At 39.9% G+C, this 15,515-nt stretch overlaps 1 protein-coding gene across 1 annotated transcript; it reads left to right on the top strand.

Moving 5' to 3' along the window:
- The first annotated feature begins 717 nt into the window (after positions 1-717).
- On the top strand, positions 718-14,819 carry cdipt (CDP-diacylglycerol--inositol 3-phosphatidyltransferase (phosphatidylinositol synthase)). The gene is made up of 14 exons (XM_041817518.1): positions 718-884; positions 1,313-1,447; positions 2,304-2,457; positions 2,817-2,898; positions 4,396-4,477; positions 4,602-4,740; positions 5,884-5,935; positions 8,720-8,770; positions 9,021-9,063; positions 10,901-11,035; positions 11,829-11,982; positions 12,342-12,423; positions 13,992-14,073; positions 14,196-14,819. The coding sequence occupies exons 1-14, from the start codon at positions 842-844 to the stop codon at positions 14,336-14,338; spliced, it is 1,377 nt and encodes a 458-aa protein (XP_041673452.1). The 5' UTR covers positions 718-841; the 3' UTR covers positions 14,339-14,819.
- Positions 14,820-15,515: the final 696 nt, after the last annotated feature.

Genomic DNA, 15,515 nt, shown 5'->3' with positions numbered 1-15,515 from the left:
TCAGTCTCCATCGGAAGGCTCCACAACTTCAAGTAAATGGTTGTTTGCAAAAGTTTACATTCACTTTTTTGTTCTTACCACCCAAAAATATATTCAAGTCAAGTCTTAAATTGAATTAGTTATTTAGTATGCGAATTGGGTTTCCTCTTCCCCCCTTCTCCTTGAAGAAATGTTCCTTCAATGACCTCTGATGTGGATAAACCCTAAAAATAACTTTTCCATCTGCTTCTGATGGGGTGTATTAAAGGGAGGGCGCATGGCGTCACGACGCAACTGGTGATGCGCTTTGGCCGCTCATGCTATCAAGCTGGACAAAAACGGGACACTAAAGACCGGAAACGGAGATTTCTGTTTTTTAAAACTAGAGAATACGTTCCTTCAACTGCAGTAGAAATTATGCTCAGAGGTAATATATGTATTCCGAATTCATCCGAAATAAAAAAAGTGAAATGTAATTTTCAGTAAGTTATGTGCGTATAATTAATATAGAAACTAATTCACGTAACTAAAATGATGAATACAATCTCTTAAAAAATGCCTGCGTAAAAAACTTGAATTATTTACAATAAGGTCACACAGTTAAAAAGAAATGAAGCAGCTACTTGCGTCCAATCAGAAGCTGGTTCGAGAGCGAACACTTCTTTGCGCCAATTTCAGTGATGCTTTTATTCTGTAGAGAAACCGGAAATACGAGTAACAAAAGGAACCTGACAGGAAGCTGCCCGGAAGTCATCGCTTTGAAAGATTTCATCCGTCGTCCGTAGTTAGTTTGATAAAACACGCAGCCTACGGATATTAAAATAACGTTGTACATCAAACAAAAACCCAACGAACCTCAAAGATGGCTCAGGACAATATCTTCCTCTTCGTTCCCAATTTGATTGGTGAGTTTTTACCGTATTTATCAACATCCAGCTAGTTAGCTTAGCAGCGGTCGGTTGATGCTGCTGTGAGCAAAGTCCTAGTAGAGTCCATGCAAAAAAGTGTGGCTGGGGATGATGAAATAATACAACGCGTTAACTGTGTAGGTCAACACTTCGTCTAGCTTTAAGAAACACAATTATCTTTATTGATGTTTGACTCCTTAATGTGAAATATTGTAGCTATTCAGGCCTTGAAGTGAGATAACAGAAACGACCACTCTTCTGCTGCCACACTCAAGAGAGGTTTGTTTCGTTTCTGTGAAAGATAAAAAAGGAAACAGGTGTGTTGGTTAAGCAGTCATGCATGTTTTCACCCCCGGTATTGTACAGACAGCTTCTATGTTGAACTCCAACTAACAGGTTGTCTGTGCCCTGCTCTTTGTCTGCAGGTTATGCCCGGGTTGTGTTGGCCCTGATTTCCTTCTACCTGATGCCCTGCTGTCCTTGGCCTGCTGTCTTCTGCTACCTTCTCAGTGCCCTGCTGGATGCGTTTGATGGTCATGCTGCACGAGCGCTCAATCAGTGTATGTGTGTGGAAGGGCCAGATCTCTAGTGATCATAATTTTGCTGTTCAGACCTTTACACTGGCTTTTAAAAACATGTTTGCTCCCAATCAAAAATTAGTCCCCCAAATGAATGTAGAAGAAATTCCTTTCAAATATATGTCCCCCCCAAACCCCTCTTTCATTGTCTGTTTTAGTCCTAATGGGACAATAATTCACATGATAATCACAGTGCTACATTGAAGCAGACCAGACTCTAGGGACTGAGACCACAAACTCTTCAGGAAAATGTTGTTCTACTAAATTCAGTGGGAAGTAGGTTCATTTTCTCCCATTCTTCATTTAACATTTTAAAATATATAGAGGACATATTCTGAGGTGGATTGTTTAACAGAATCTTTTTTTTTTTGATTAAGCAAGAATACTGTATGAATTTGGTTCCATCTAGAAGATAAGATTGTCCGGGGCAGGGTCAGAACATTATAGTAGTGTATGTGAAGCCTGGTTTAGGCTTCTGTGTCAAAGCTATAGCATATGCCATACATGAGTGTAGCCCTGAACCTTATGCTGAGACCTGTGTGTTCTCTACACAGCTGTACAATAAAAGGATCTGTACAGATCCTCCCAGGATGCAAAACTAGTTGAGTGTAATTAGGTGTAATTACAAAAGCAAGTTATGTGTAAATATTTAAAGTACTTTATCAAGCTATTTGATGATTGTTTACCCTGAAATTTGCCTCTCAGGCTACAGTACTTGTATAATGCAACAAAGAACATTTGCTTAAGCACTTTCTAAAAGTACAAACTTGAGCTTCTTGTTTTTTCTTTACTTTAATAATAGTCTTTTTACTATGTTTCTATTCATGTTTTCTTTCAGCCTCAAAGTTCGGAGCCATGTTGGACATGCTGACAGACCGTTGTGCCACCATGTGCCTGTTGGTGAACCTCTCTCTGCTCTACCCATCCTACACCTTCCTGTTCCAGCTCAGCATGTGTCTCGACATCGCCAGCCACTGGCTGCACCTGCACAGGTATATCATCACAGAGAGCAATCCCTCTTGCTTTAGGATTGTTGTTACAGCGGAGAGGAGATAAAGGTGTTTGCCTCCTTTGTGGTGTGGATAAGAAAGCAGCACATTAATTGTGCAATATTAGTTTATCTAATCCTGAGTATAACAGGATTTTTGGAAAGATGTTTCTGTCCCTTCTGTTTCTGCTTTATGGGTCAAGACAGCCCTCTTTAACACAAGATTTTCCCCAAAGGGTTGACTTTGATTCAGACCCCAGTAAATATGTTAAACATTGCACTGACAATTCCATTTAACTCTCAGTGTTAGCTCTAACATCCTGCTACTATCTTTGTTTTTCATCTTATGCTTTACTGTTTCAGCTCAACAATGAAAGGATCAGGCAGTCACAAGACCATAGACCTTTCTGGCAACCCGATTCTCCATATCTACTACACATCCAAGGTGAAAAAATGCATACATACAGTGTTTACATCTTGTATTTGCACTTATTAACGCCTATTTTAGAAATTTGGATACCAAGTGGAAATCCTGTTTGGTATAAACAGGCATTAATGTTTTCTGTGGACGATTTGATATCTGATAACACAGACTACATACAGTTGATAGTCTGGGATGCCTTTACCTGGATTGGTTTGGAAGTGTCAATGCGATGCGTACTGGCACTCATTAAAGACTTCTCCATTAAGTAAATTAGTAAGTAAAACTTTATTTATATAGCACTTTTAAAACACTCCATTACAGAGTGCTTCAAAAAAAGAAAAATATATACATAAACCGATAATCCACAAAAGGAGAAAATTAAATCACATCAAATTTTACATGATCAAACAAGACATAATAATACTACACTACAATCTGAAGGAACTTCAGGTTACAAGATCACAAGAAAGCCTGTCTAAACAAGTGAGTTTTTGAATGTTTCTTGAAACATTCCAGCGACTCTGCTGATCTGACGGACTGTGGGAGTTTATTCTACAGGATGGGGGCTAGCACAGAAAAGGCTCAATCAGTTTTGAAATTAGATAAAGGGATGTACAGAAGGCCGAGAGTAGATGATCTGAGCGGGAGAGGGAGGATATATGGAACAAGGAGGTCAGAAATGTAACTAGGAGCAAGACCATGTCATGGTCTGCTGTGGTCCAAATGTAAACAAACAAACAAAAAAAACCAAATGTACAAAAGGAAGGAGAAAAGCTGTTAGAGCGGTGCTGCTAGACTCTCAGCTGACTAATATACCCCTATTCAGCTGTATTGCCAGTGGCCTCACTGTACACAGCATGCTGGGATGCCATTGTAACTGCCATTTCAGACTGGGTGCATGTCAGCTCTGGCTTGTGCTGTTGGGGCTTTCGTGCCAGGCGTGTATGTACCACGTGTTAGCTGTGTCTCCCAGCTGTCAGCCGTCTCTTTCTTCTCAAGATTTATCTCAATAAAACTCCCTGTCAGTGACTTCATTCCTCCAAAAATATCTTTACAGGTACAATTTTATATGTTGCCTGTGACATATTGTACCAATGTAGAGATGCATATCAACTAAAACACTGTAATTATTGCTCTATATTTATCATTTCCTACCTGTTTTGTAATGTTTCTCTGTAAAAACAGGAAAGCTTTGAATTCTCTTGTTTTTTTGGTGCGGCGCTCACAAAGACAGTCCAAAGGTCTTGACAGCCGTCATGCAGCTATTACGCAGCTACCATGCACTCAACTGAAACAGCCTAAGAGCAGCAGAAATTATGTTTGAGCTGTTATTTGCAAAAAATTAATTCAGATTGCAGGTTGTCACTGAAGCTGATTTAGTAGTGTATAGTGTGAATGCTTGCAGCAAGTGCAGTCAGATCAATGTCTGAATGCCTCAAAGTGGATCGTTACTGCGAAAAGCGCCTTTGATATTCTATATTTCTATGGGTCTAATGCAGCCATGTTTGTCTCCTGCAGCCGGTGCTGTTTGTGATGTGTGCTGGGAATGAGCTCTTCTTCTGTCTGCTTTACGTCCTCTATCATGTGGAGGAACCTGCTGGTAAGAGCTTTGTCCTCTTCCTCCTTTTTTTTACCCTCAGTCATCTCATTACAACCTTAGCTAGCATCCTCACACCGCCGGAGGTTACTTCATTGTTTTGACCTGCTCTCTGTTTCTCCTTCAGCCTGGCTTTACTGGCTTCAGGCGCTCTGCGGGATCATCAGCATGATCAAGGCAGGCATAAGCGTCGTGCACCTCATCACGGCCTCCCAAAACATAGCCGCCATTGATGTCGCCGAGCGTGAGCAAAGCAGGAAGACGCAGTGAGAGAAGCAAAGCCTTCAGCTACAGATCGCCATTATTTATTATTTTATAGCTTAGCGTGAACTTGAATAATGTGGCTTAAATAAGATGTGAGGCAAAGCCAAACATCAGCAAGAAAGAAGATGAATTTAATGACCAAATATGACATAAAATTCCAAACACAGACAGGTGTGAGTCTAAAAGATGGATCCTTTAGAGTGACAAAGCTTCTACAGAATATTTTTTTCTGCTCTGATTTATTTTACAAGCAAACAGTGATTACAGGTAACCGATAACTGGTATTGGTTCTATAATGGTACCGGCTTTCAATACTCATTGCTTATTAGGAAGCAGGGTGAGAATTTGTTATTATAAAGACACTATTTACACGTGTATAGGACAAAATGAACAAACAGGAGGTTCCAAAATGGACATGAACCATTAGTAGCTAAAGTTGAAAATGAGGATCCCTCTGATTGCTTAGCTTGGGATGATTCTGTGTAATGTTGTCAGACGCTTTGAGAAAAAAAATCAGCCTGTCAACTGCTAAAAAAGAAGCAAAGTTTTGGTGGGCATGCATAAATTAGGAGGACTTGCCCTTAAGGATTACATTGCTGCCTTAACAGCCTGTTTCTCAGCATCCAGCTGGAAAAAATCAATTACTTTAGCTATTTAGACCAGTTGAATATAAGAAATATGGCCCAGGTGTAAAATGGCAGTATTTCTTTGTAGGTATTGTAAACAAATATGCAAAGATTGACAGCAATACAGTAAAGATGGACAAGATGCACAAACTACAGCCAGGATTGATGTGGATTTTCAAGTGTATCTGGAGATTCTTTGTAGCATTTTCATTCTGTTAAATCAGTCAGATATCTGGAGGTTAATATTTATAATGTTTGCTTGAGGAATAAATCAGTAAAACTTTATTAAGAGAGCATGGAGAGAGGTATCACTTTGTCCAGCTGGTGTTTGAAACTGAAATGAAGGAAAAGGATGAATACATTTATTAAGACATGTTTCAGTGGCAGAGAAAAAAGCAAATGTCTCAGTCTCTTCTGGTTCTTATCTGACTCTTGTCTCCACTTTTATTCCAGATTTTATTTTGAACTGTCATTTTATTTTTGATTTAGAAACATGATGAAATTGTGTTCTGAACTCAGCGACAACCAGACCAAAAAAGCCCTGAAGGTTTCCGTGTATGCAGACGACACAGTATTATCCCATTAGATATTCAGTGAATCTTATAAAACAAATTGCAGCTTCTTTCATTACAAAGCACTGGGTGATGAGCGCTTAAATATTCCTTTTGTGACCTTGGAGCCACTACTTTTTGCTGTCATTAATGTAATTTTTTTTGAGAATACTTCTTTACATTTGGTGTTGATTAAATGGCAATCAGTACTTGTTTGATATTTACGCTGTTATTTTTGTGGTAGAAGAGGCCTGTTTTTATTTAGTCTGCTTAGAAACAGAAAGTTATGCAGGTCATAAGTTGTACCTCACCTGAAGCACACCAAGTATTATCATTTATGGTTTATTGTACATATTAGAGTCACTGACCCCATGTTTGTATGGCCTATGGACTACTGTATATCCAAGTTTCAATGAAAAGTGTGAAATACAAGTATTTGCTTCTTGTTTGTGATGGAGGTCATGTTAGAGAATGTATTCTTATAAATAACTTATGTATATCCACAGAGGTTAGTAAAGCCAGGTGTAATACTATTTCAGTGGTAGAAATTCTTAAAAGTTTTGATGGTTATTTAGCTTGGAGTGCAGCTGGGTTGAATTTATCGTACAAATAACAAAATAAAGACAATAAAACAGCTGTGTTTTGCAATTTCTGGCTTTATTTGATGCCGTTCTTTAAAATCTATATATAATAGCTTATTTTCCCTCAAAACAGTGATTGAACATTCATGAAGAAGAGTACTTTGTCTTAAAAAAAAGTCCACAATACCATTTTATCCTGCTTCTTTTCTATTAAGCACAGAACTGAATCTTTTATCACATTTGGTAAGTTTCAGTTTCCACAATCACTGTACTGATATGATGAAATGCATCCCTTTATCTTTTTTAGTTTTTGTTCATTTATATGCTTGCTCCATGGATACTGATGTTGAGAAGGACAGCGTGAGCAGAAAATCAGACTACTAGATTTAAAAATGAAATGGAACATTTATTTTCACAGTACAGCATAAAGTACTGTTCTGCCTTCAATACCACAGCAGGTTTATTTAAAAATGTGGATTTAGTTTTTACTTTTGAAGCACAAAATAATAGTCATAGAAACTCACTTGTGGGTCTCGAAATTTGCAAGATAATATGAATTACTAACCTGAAATAACTGGCATAATGGATGTACAGGTACATCTCAAAAATTTAGAATATCATGAAAAAGTTCAATATTTTTGTTCACTCATTTCAGAAAGTGAAACCCATTTATTATATAGACTCATTACACATAGAGTGGAATATTTCAAGCCTTTATTTTTGAAATGTTGATTATGGCTTACAGATAATGAAAACCCAGAATTCAGTGTCTCAGAAAATGAGAATATCACATAAGATCAATAAAAAAGGATATTTTAAACAGAAATGTCAGGCTTGTGAAAAGTATGTTCATTTCTATGCACTCAGTACTCGGTTGGGCCTCCTTTAGCATGAATTGCTGCATTAATGCGGCTTGGCATGGAGGCGATCAGCCTGTGGCACTGCTCAGGTGTAATGGAAGCCCAGGTTGCGTTGATAGCGGCCTTCAGGTCATCTGCATTGTTAGGTCTGGTGTCTCTCATCTTCCTTTTGACAATATCCCATAGACTCTCTATGGGGTTCAGGTCAGGCCAGTTTGCTGGCCAGTCAAGCACAGTTCCACCATGGTCACTGAACCAGCTTTTGGTACCTTTGGCAGTGTGGGCAGGTGCCAAGTCCTGCTGGAAAATGAAATCAGCATCTCCATAAAGCGTGTCAGCAGAAGGAAGCATGACGTGCTTTAAAATGTCCTGGGAGATTGCTGCGTTGACTGTGGACTTCAGAAAACACAGTGGACCAACACCAGCAGATGCCATGGCAGCCCAAATCATCACTGACTGCGGAAACAAATTGTCTGATTTTCTTTTGGCCTTGCCTGATTTGGGAATCAAAAAGATTAATCCTGGTTTTATAATTGTCATTAGTTCTTTTCTGCGAATACATCCCTTTAGAGCTTTAAATAAAAATTGCCTTAAATTCTTCCCAAAGAATTTATAAAAGTTGGTAGTGAGCCCATCGGTCCCTGGAGATTTGTTTGATGACATCTTTAAGATTTTACCATCTAATTCTTCAATTCTGAAACCAGCCCTGCAAACTTCTTTAAAAGAATCCTCAATCTGTGGGATAAAATTTTTAATTCTGTTAAAAAAAGGAGATCTGAATCTGCTTGTAGAACATGAAAACTTCTCTTTCTAATAACCTATGATCTTTACACTCAATCCCATTAATCATCAAACTGGGGATTGAGTTTCCCTTCTGTCTGCTTTTTTCAAGATGACAAAAATAAGAATTCTTCTCCCCACACTCAATCCACTTTGCACGTGACCTTATAAAGGCCCCTTGGGCTCTCTCCAGATAATCTAATTTAATCTGTAATTCCATCAACCTAGTTTCCTCTTGTTCATTTAAATTGCCCTAATCTTACCCCAATAATCTTCATTATGTAACAGGTTAGCATTGAATTCCCAGAATCCTTTGTTTGAAGTTTTTTCACTGTTGGTTCTTAAGTCAAATCAAAAAAACAATGGTCAGTCAGAGGTGCTTTAGAAATTGAGGTGCCTGTAGTGTAACTTACGATGTTATCGCTCACCAACCAAAAGTCCAGTCTAGACATGCTACTACCATTAGGTTTTATCCAGGAATAACTTTTAACATCTGGATAGAAATTTCTCCATACATCTATTACAATATTGTCTGTCATGAAGTTATTAGTAATGTCATTAAATTGAGGTTTCCCTAATCTAGGGGGCCATCGAGCTCTCCACTCATCACCCTCCAGTCGCCTCCTATAAGAATGTAGACCTTTCAACGACCTTTCAATTCTGAAATCACATTACATCATCCATGAATTTCCTGTTTCGACCATCTTTGTTATACCCATATTTGTTATTTGTACCGGAAATAACGAGTAACAAAAGGAATTTGACAGGTAGCTACCAGGAAGTCATCACTTGGAAAGATTGTACGTAAGTTTGATAAAACACGCGGCCTATAGATATTTAAAAAAAAAGTTGTAAATCAAACAAAAACCCAACGAATCTCAAAGATGGCTCAGGACAATATCTTCCTCTACGTTCCCAATTTGATTGGTGAGTTTTTACCGAAATAATACGAAGCGTTAACTGTGTATGGCTGTCCACACACTACACAATTTTAAAATCTGAAACGATTTTAAAACCGTGGGAAACCACAGGTATGAGGGCAATTTCTGAAGATGTTTCAGCTTTAATCCTCTGAATGTACACACCTGCGTACCTGCCGGGAACCTCGGTGATCACGTGACTTAAAAACCCCAAACAAACACGTATGTCTCTCGATACGCTCTTGCTGTGCCTCCACGACGTGTTTGATATTTACAATTAGGGATTTTGGAGGCTATGACGCGGTTTGGAGCAGTTAAACAATCGTTTTGACACAACGCACATGAGGATTATTCGGGCAAACAGTCGTTTGCGATGAGGCTCCTCTCGGGATACGCCCCCACGATGGTCGGGGGGAGGCAAATCTTGCCCCAAATCGGGTAAAATCCCGTAGTGTGGCCGGCCTATGTCAACACCTCGTCTAGCTTTAAGAAACACAATTATCTTTGTGGTGATTGACTCGTTAATATGAAATATTGTGTGTGTATATATATATATATATATATATATATATATATATATATATATATATATATTTATATAAAGAGTAAATCTGCATGTATATCGTTACATGCATCTATTAGTGCAGCTCCACGCAGCACAGGAGTGAGGCATCTTGCCCAGGAATGCCTCTGGCAAAATTGCGGTGGCGTTGACGTACTGCCCACTGACCAGATACGTATACGTAGACTGGCGTCTACTATGTTATAGGTCTTTCACATTTTGGTATATCCTTCCTTCCTCCGTTCGCGTCGTTTCCTCGCGTCCTCGCTCCACCCAGTGAGGAATTGAAAGAGAGATGCAAGGAGAAGAGAGGAGGCACAATTTAGGGGCCCAATCCCAATGTCCACACTCACACACTGGCTGAAGCTCAAACGCCTCCCTAAACCCTAATTGACTTAACTGACTGCACCTGGAAAGTGATTGAGTGCATGAGGCTGCAAGGGCTTAAAGTGGTAGAAATATTAATGGGACAGCCCTCTGTTTTTTTTTGCTGACAGTTGGCATCTTGCAGAGCTTAAATCAGAGATTAAAAGAAGCGTGCCTCACCTACAGACCTGTTTTCTCAGTGGATTAAGGCTGTTTTATATAATATACTGACAGGAAAAATACTTCCTTTTTGTAACGTCCACCCCTTTTTGCACCTTCCATGTTTTTTCTTTAAATATTGCTCTTTTCATTTCACTTTTGTAGCGTTTACCAGCAGGCATCCCCTGAGAACCCCTGTCATCCCTCACAATGCAATGAACTTTCCATGAGTGGACATCTCTGCAGATTTAGCGAGGGAATTACCCATAGTTCATTGCATTGTGACTGATGACAGGGATTCTTAGGGGATGCCTGCTGGTAAACCCTACAAAAGTGAAGTGAAAAGAGCGAAATTGTAAAAAGAAAACATGGAAGGTGCAAATGGGGTGGACGTTGCAAAAAAGAAGTCTTTTTCCTGTAAATATATGATATAAAACAGCCTTCATCCACTGAGAAAACAGGTGAGGCACGTTTGTTTTTATCTTTGTTTTAAGCTCTAAAATAAGTCCTGCAAGAATATAAACAGTCATGAACCGTGCAGAGGTGCAGCTTTTCTGGCAGATGCCGTGCCTCCAAACTAATCAAGTTGCACCTTTGGTAAAAGACTTCCTTGGAGGATACACCAGTGCTTCCTCGCTCAACCCTCCTCCTTCATTTAAGCAGTCATACATGTCTTCACCTCCTGGTTTTGTACAGACAGCTTCTATATTGAACTTCAGCTGTAACAGGTTGTCTGTGCCCTGCTCTTTGTCTGCAGGTTATGCCCGGGTTGTGTTGGCCCTGATTTCCTTCTACCTGATGCCCTGCTGTCCTTGGCCTGCTGTCTTCTGCTACCTTCTCAGTGTCCTGCTGGATGAGTTTGATGGTCATGCTGCACGAGCGCTCAATCAGTGTATGTGTGTGGAAGGGCCAGATCTCTAGTGATCATAATTTTGCTGTTCAGACCCTTCAAATCTATACCCCCTAAACCCCTCTTTCATTGTCTGTTTTAGTCCTAATGGTACAATATTTTGCATGATAATCACAGTGCTACAGCGAAGCAGACCAGACTCTCGGGACTGAAACCACAACCTCTTCAGGAAAATGTTGTTGTACTAAATTCAGTGAGAAGTAGGTTCATTTTCTCCCAGGCAGCAATGTCAGTCAGTTGTCTTTTTCTTCATTTAATATTTTAAAATATATAGAGGACATATTCTGAGGTGGATTGTTTAACAGAATCTTTTTTTGATTAAGCAAGGCTACTGTATGAATTTGGTTCCATCTAGAAGATAAGATTGTCCGGGGCAGGGTCAGAACATTATAGTAGTGTATGTGAAGCCTGGTTTAGGCTTCTGTGTCAAAGCTATAGCATATGCCATACATGAGTGTAGCCCTGAACCTTATGCAGAGACCTGTGTGTTCTCTACACAGCTGTACAATGAAAGGATCTGTACAGATCCTCCCAGGATGCAAAACTAGTCGAGTATAATTAGGTGTAATTACAAAACAATTTATGTGTAAATATTTAGAAATACTTTATCAATCTATTTGATGGTTGTTTGCCCTGATATTTGCCTCTCAGGCTACAGTACTTGTATAATGCAACAAAGAACATTTGCTTAAGCACTTTCTAAAAGTACAAACTTGTTCTTTATTTACTTTAATTATAGTCTTATTACTATATTTCTATTCATGTTTTCTTTCAGGCTCAAAGTTCGGAGCCATGTTGGACATGCTGACAGACCGTTGTGCCACCATGGGCCTGTTGGTGAACCTCTCTCTGCTCTACCCATCCTACACCTTCCTGTTCCAGCTCAGCATGTGTCTCGACATCGCCAGCCACTGGCTGCACATGCACAGGTATATCATCACAGAGAGCAATCCCTCTTGCTTTAGGATTTTTGTTACAGCAGAGAGGAGATAAAGGTGTTTGCCTCCTTTGTGGTGTAGATAAGAAACCAGCACATTAATTGTGCAATATTAGTTTATCTAATCCTGAGTATAACAGGATTTTTGGAAAGATGTTTCTGTCCCTTCTGTTTCTGCTTTATGGGTCAAGACAGCCCTCTTTAACACAAGATTTTCCCCAAAGGGTTGACTTTGATTCAGACCCCAGTAAATATGTTAAACATTGCACTGACAATTCCATTTAACTCTAAGTGTGAGCTCTAACATCCTGCTACTATCATTGTTTTTCATCTTATGCTTTACTGTTTCAGCTCAACAATGAGAGGATCAGGCAGTCACAAGACCATAGACCTTTCTGGCAACCCGATTCTCCATATCTACTACACATCCAGGGTGAAAAAATGCATACATACAGTGTTTACAGCTTGTATTTGCACTAATTAACGCCTATTTTAGAAATTTGGATACCAAGTGGAAATCCTGTTTGGTATAAACAGGCATTAATGTTTTCTGTGGACGATTTGATATCTGATAACACAGACTACATACAGTTGATAGTCTGGGATGCCTTTACCTGGATTGGTTTGGAAGTGTCTGTGTGATGCGTACTGGCACTCATTAAAGACTTCTCCATTAAGTAAATTAGTAAGTAAAACTTTAGTTATATAGCACTTTTAAAACACTCCGTTACAGAGTGCTTCACAAAAAGAAAAATATATACATAAACCGATAATCCACAAAAGGAGAAAATTAAATCACATCAAATTTTACATGATCAAACAAGACATAATAATACTACACTACAATCTGAAGGAACTTCAGGTTACAAGATCACAAGAAAGACTGTCTAAACAAGTGAGTTTTTGAATGTTTCTTGAAACATTCCAGCAACTCTGCTGATCTGACGGACTGTGGGAGTTTATTCCACAGGATGGGGGCTAGCACAGAAAAGGCTCAATCACCTTCAGTTTTGAAATTAGATGAAGGGATGTACAGAAGGCCGAGAGTAGATGATCTGAGCGGGAGAGGGAGGATATATGGAACAAGGAGGTCAGAAATGTAACTAGGAGCAAGACCATGGCATGGTCTGCTGTGGTCCAAATGTAAACAAACAAACAAAAAAAAACCAAATGTACAAAAGGAAGGAGAAAAGCTGTTAAAGCGGTGCTGCTAGACTCTCAGCTGACTAATATACCCCTATTCAGCTGTATTGCCAGTGGCCTCACTGTACACAGCATGCTGGGGTGCCATTGTAACTGCCATTTCAGACTGGGTGCATGTCAGCTCTGGCTTGTGCTGTTGAGGCTTTCATGCCAGGCGTGTATGTACCATGTGTTAGCTGTGTCTCCCAGCTGTCACAGCTGTCTCTTTCATTCCTCCAAAAATATCTCTAAAGGTACAGTTTTTGGACTGTACCTTTTGGACTGGACTTTTACTCTAAAAAGCACAAACCAGAACTGTAGCCATCCTGTTTATATGTTGCCTGTGACATATTGTAGCAATGTAGAGATGCATATCAACTGAAACACTGTAATTATTGCTCTGTATTTATCATTTCCTACCTGTTTTGTAATGTTTCTCTGTAAAAACAGGAAAGCTTTGAATTCTCTTGTTTTTTTTGGTGTGATGCAGCGCTCACAAAGACAGTCCGAAGGTCTTGACAGCTAAAAATGCACGCCAAAATGAAAGTCAAGCCGTCATGCAGCTATTACGCAGCTACCATGCACTCAACTGAAACAGCCTAAGAGCAGCAGAAATTGTGTTTGAGCTGTTATTTGCAAAAAAAAAGTTCAGATTGCAGGTTGTCACTGAAGCTGATTTATTAGTGTATAGTGTGAATGCTCGCAGCAAGTGCAGTCAGATCGGTGTCTGAATGCCTCAAAGTGGATCGTTACTGCGAAAAGAGCCTTTGATATTCTATATTTCTATGGGTCTAATGCAGCCATGTTTGTCTCCTGCAGCCGGTGCTGTCTGTGATGTGTGCTGGGAATGAGCTCTTCTTCTGTCTGCTTTACATCCTCTATCATGTGGAGGAACCTGCTGGTAAGAGCTTTGTCCTCTTCCTCCTCTTTACCCTCCAATCATCTCATTACAACCTTAGCTAGCATCCTCACACCGCTGGAGGTTACTTTATGGTTTTGACCTGCTCTCTGTTTCTCCTTCAGCCTGGCTTTACTGGCTTCAGGCGCTCTGCGGGATCATCAGCATGATCAAGACAGGCATAAGCGTCGTGCAACTTATCACGGCCTCCCAAAACATAGCCGCCATTGATGTCGCCGAGCGAGAGCAAAGCAGGAAGATGCAGTGAGAGAAGCAAAGCCTTCAGCTACAGATCGCCATTGTTTATTATTTTATAGCTTCGTGTGAACTTGAATAATGTGGCTTAAATAAGATGTGAGGCAAAGCCAAACATCAGCAAGAAAGAAGACGAGTTTAATGACCAAATATGACATAAAATTCCAAACACAGACAGGTGTGAGTCTAAAAGATGGATCCTTTAGAGTGACAAAGCTTCTACAGAATATTTTTTTCTGCTCTGTCATAGTCATAAGTCATAAGCACACCAAGTATTATCATTTATGGTTTGTTGAACATATTAGTGTCACTGACCTAGGGCTGGGCGATATATCGAGTGTACTCAATGTATCGCGGCTGTTACAATGCACGATGTATAAAATGGCTTTATCGCAAACATCGAGCATAAATTACATGGAAGTTTTGAGTCGTCAGCATGCATTTCTTGCTGGAGTTTCACTTCTCCCATTGTCCCTGAATGCATCTTTCACAGCAGAACCCCCCCCCCCCCACCCATCCAGAAAAATTTTCCGTACATGCGCCTCTTTGTATAGGCTGCGAGAGAAGCAAGGGAGAGGAAGGTAAACAGAGCAGCGTGGTGAGGTAGCGGTGAGTTAGCTGTGTTTTGAGACAGACAACGAGAAACAGTGCTGGATCTGCAGCGTTGAGCAGTTGTTCAACTTTGAAACGGAAGAGGTCGAACTCACATGGTAATCCGTAAAATACGCTGCTAGATGACTCAGGCAGCAATAACACAACACGTCACTAAAGATATGAGGCCAGTGTTGCTGAAAAGCCAGGATTCAAAATCTCATGAAGACACTTAACCCAGAATACAAAATTTGCCTGGGTGCAAACATTTTGCTGAAAACTCTCTGCCAGAGTCGAACATGTCAGAGAGACTTCGGCCCTGCAGCGGAAAAATGTGATCCGCTTCTCCACAATTACTGAGCCTTATCTCAGCCTAACAACTTAAAACACCAATAACAAGGAGTTAAAATGTTCCTGCCTCCAGACAAGCTCCCCTTCCCCCCCATGATTACACAGAAGAGTTTCTTGTACAAACTCTAAAGACGCTCTGATGTTATGAACTTGAACAGAAACTGGTCCAGAGTTCATCAGCACAGTTAATGGACTAATGTAATCACAGCTGAATGGAGGTTTTTATGTACTTTTTCACAGTCTCTTTT

This window comes from Cheilinus undulatus, linkage group 21 (genome assembly GCF_018320785.1).
Source record: "Cheilinus undulatus linkage group 21, ASM1832078v1, whole genome shotgun sequence".
In the NCBI taxonomy this organism is placed as follows: Eukaryota; Metazoa; Chordata; class Actinopteri; order Labriformes; family Labridae; genus Cheilinus; species Cheilinus undulatus.
The sequence above is the reverse complement of the archived record's forward strand: the minus strand, read 5'-3'. Positions and strand labels throughout refer to the sequence as shown.

Bases quoted from the DNA above. Each gene is read 5' to 3' on its own strand.
- cdipt (XM_041817518.1), top strand. From the start codon at position 842: ATGGCTCAGGACAATATCTTCCTCTTCGTTCCCAATTTGATTG. The intron at 1,448-2,303 runs GTATGTGTGTGG...GTTTTCTTTCAG, and splicing joins TGCACGAGCGCTCAATCAGT to CCTCAAAGTTCGGAGCCATG. The intron at 11,983-12,341 runs GTATATCATCAC...TTACTGTTTCAG, and splicing joins CACTGGCTGCACATGCACAG to CTCAACAATGAGAGGATCAG.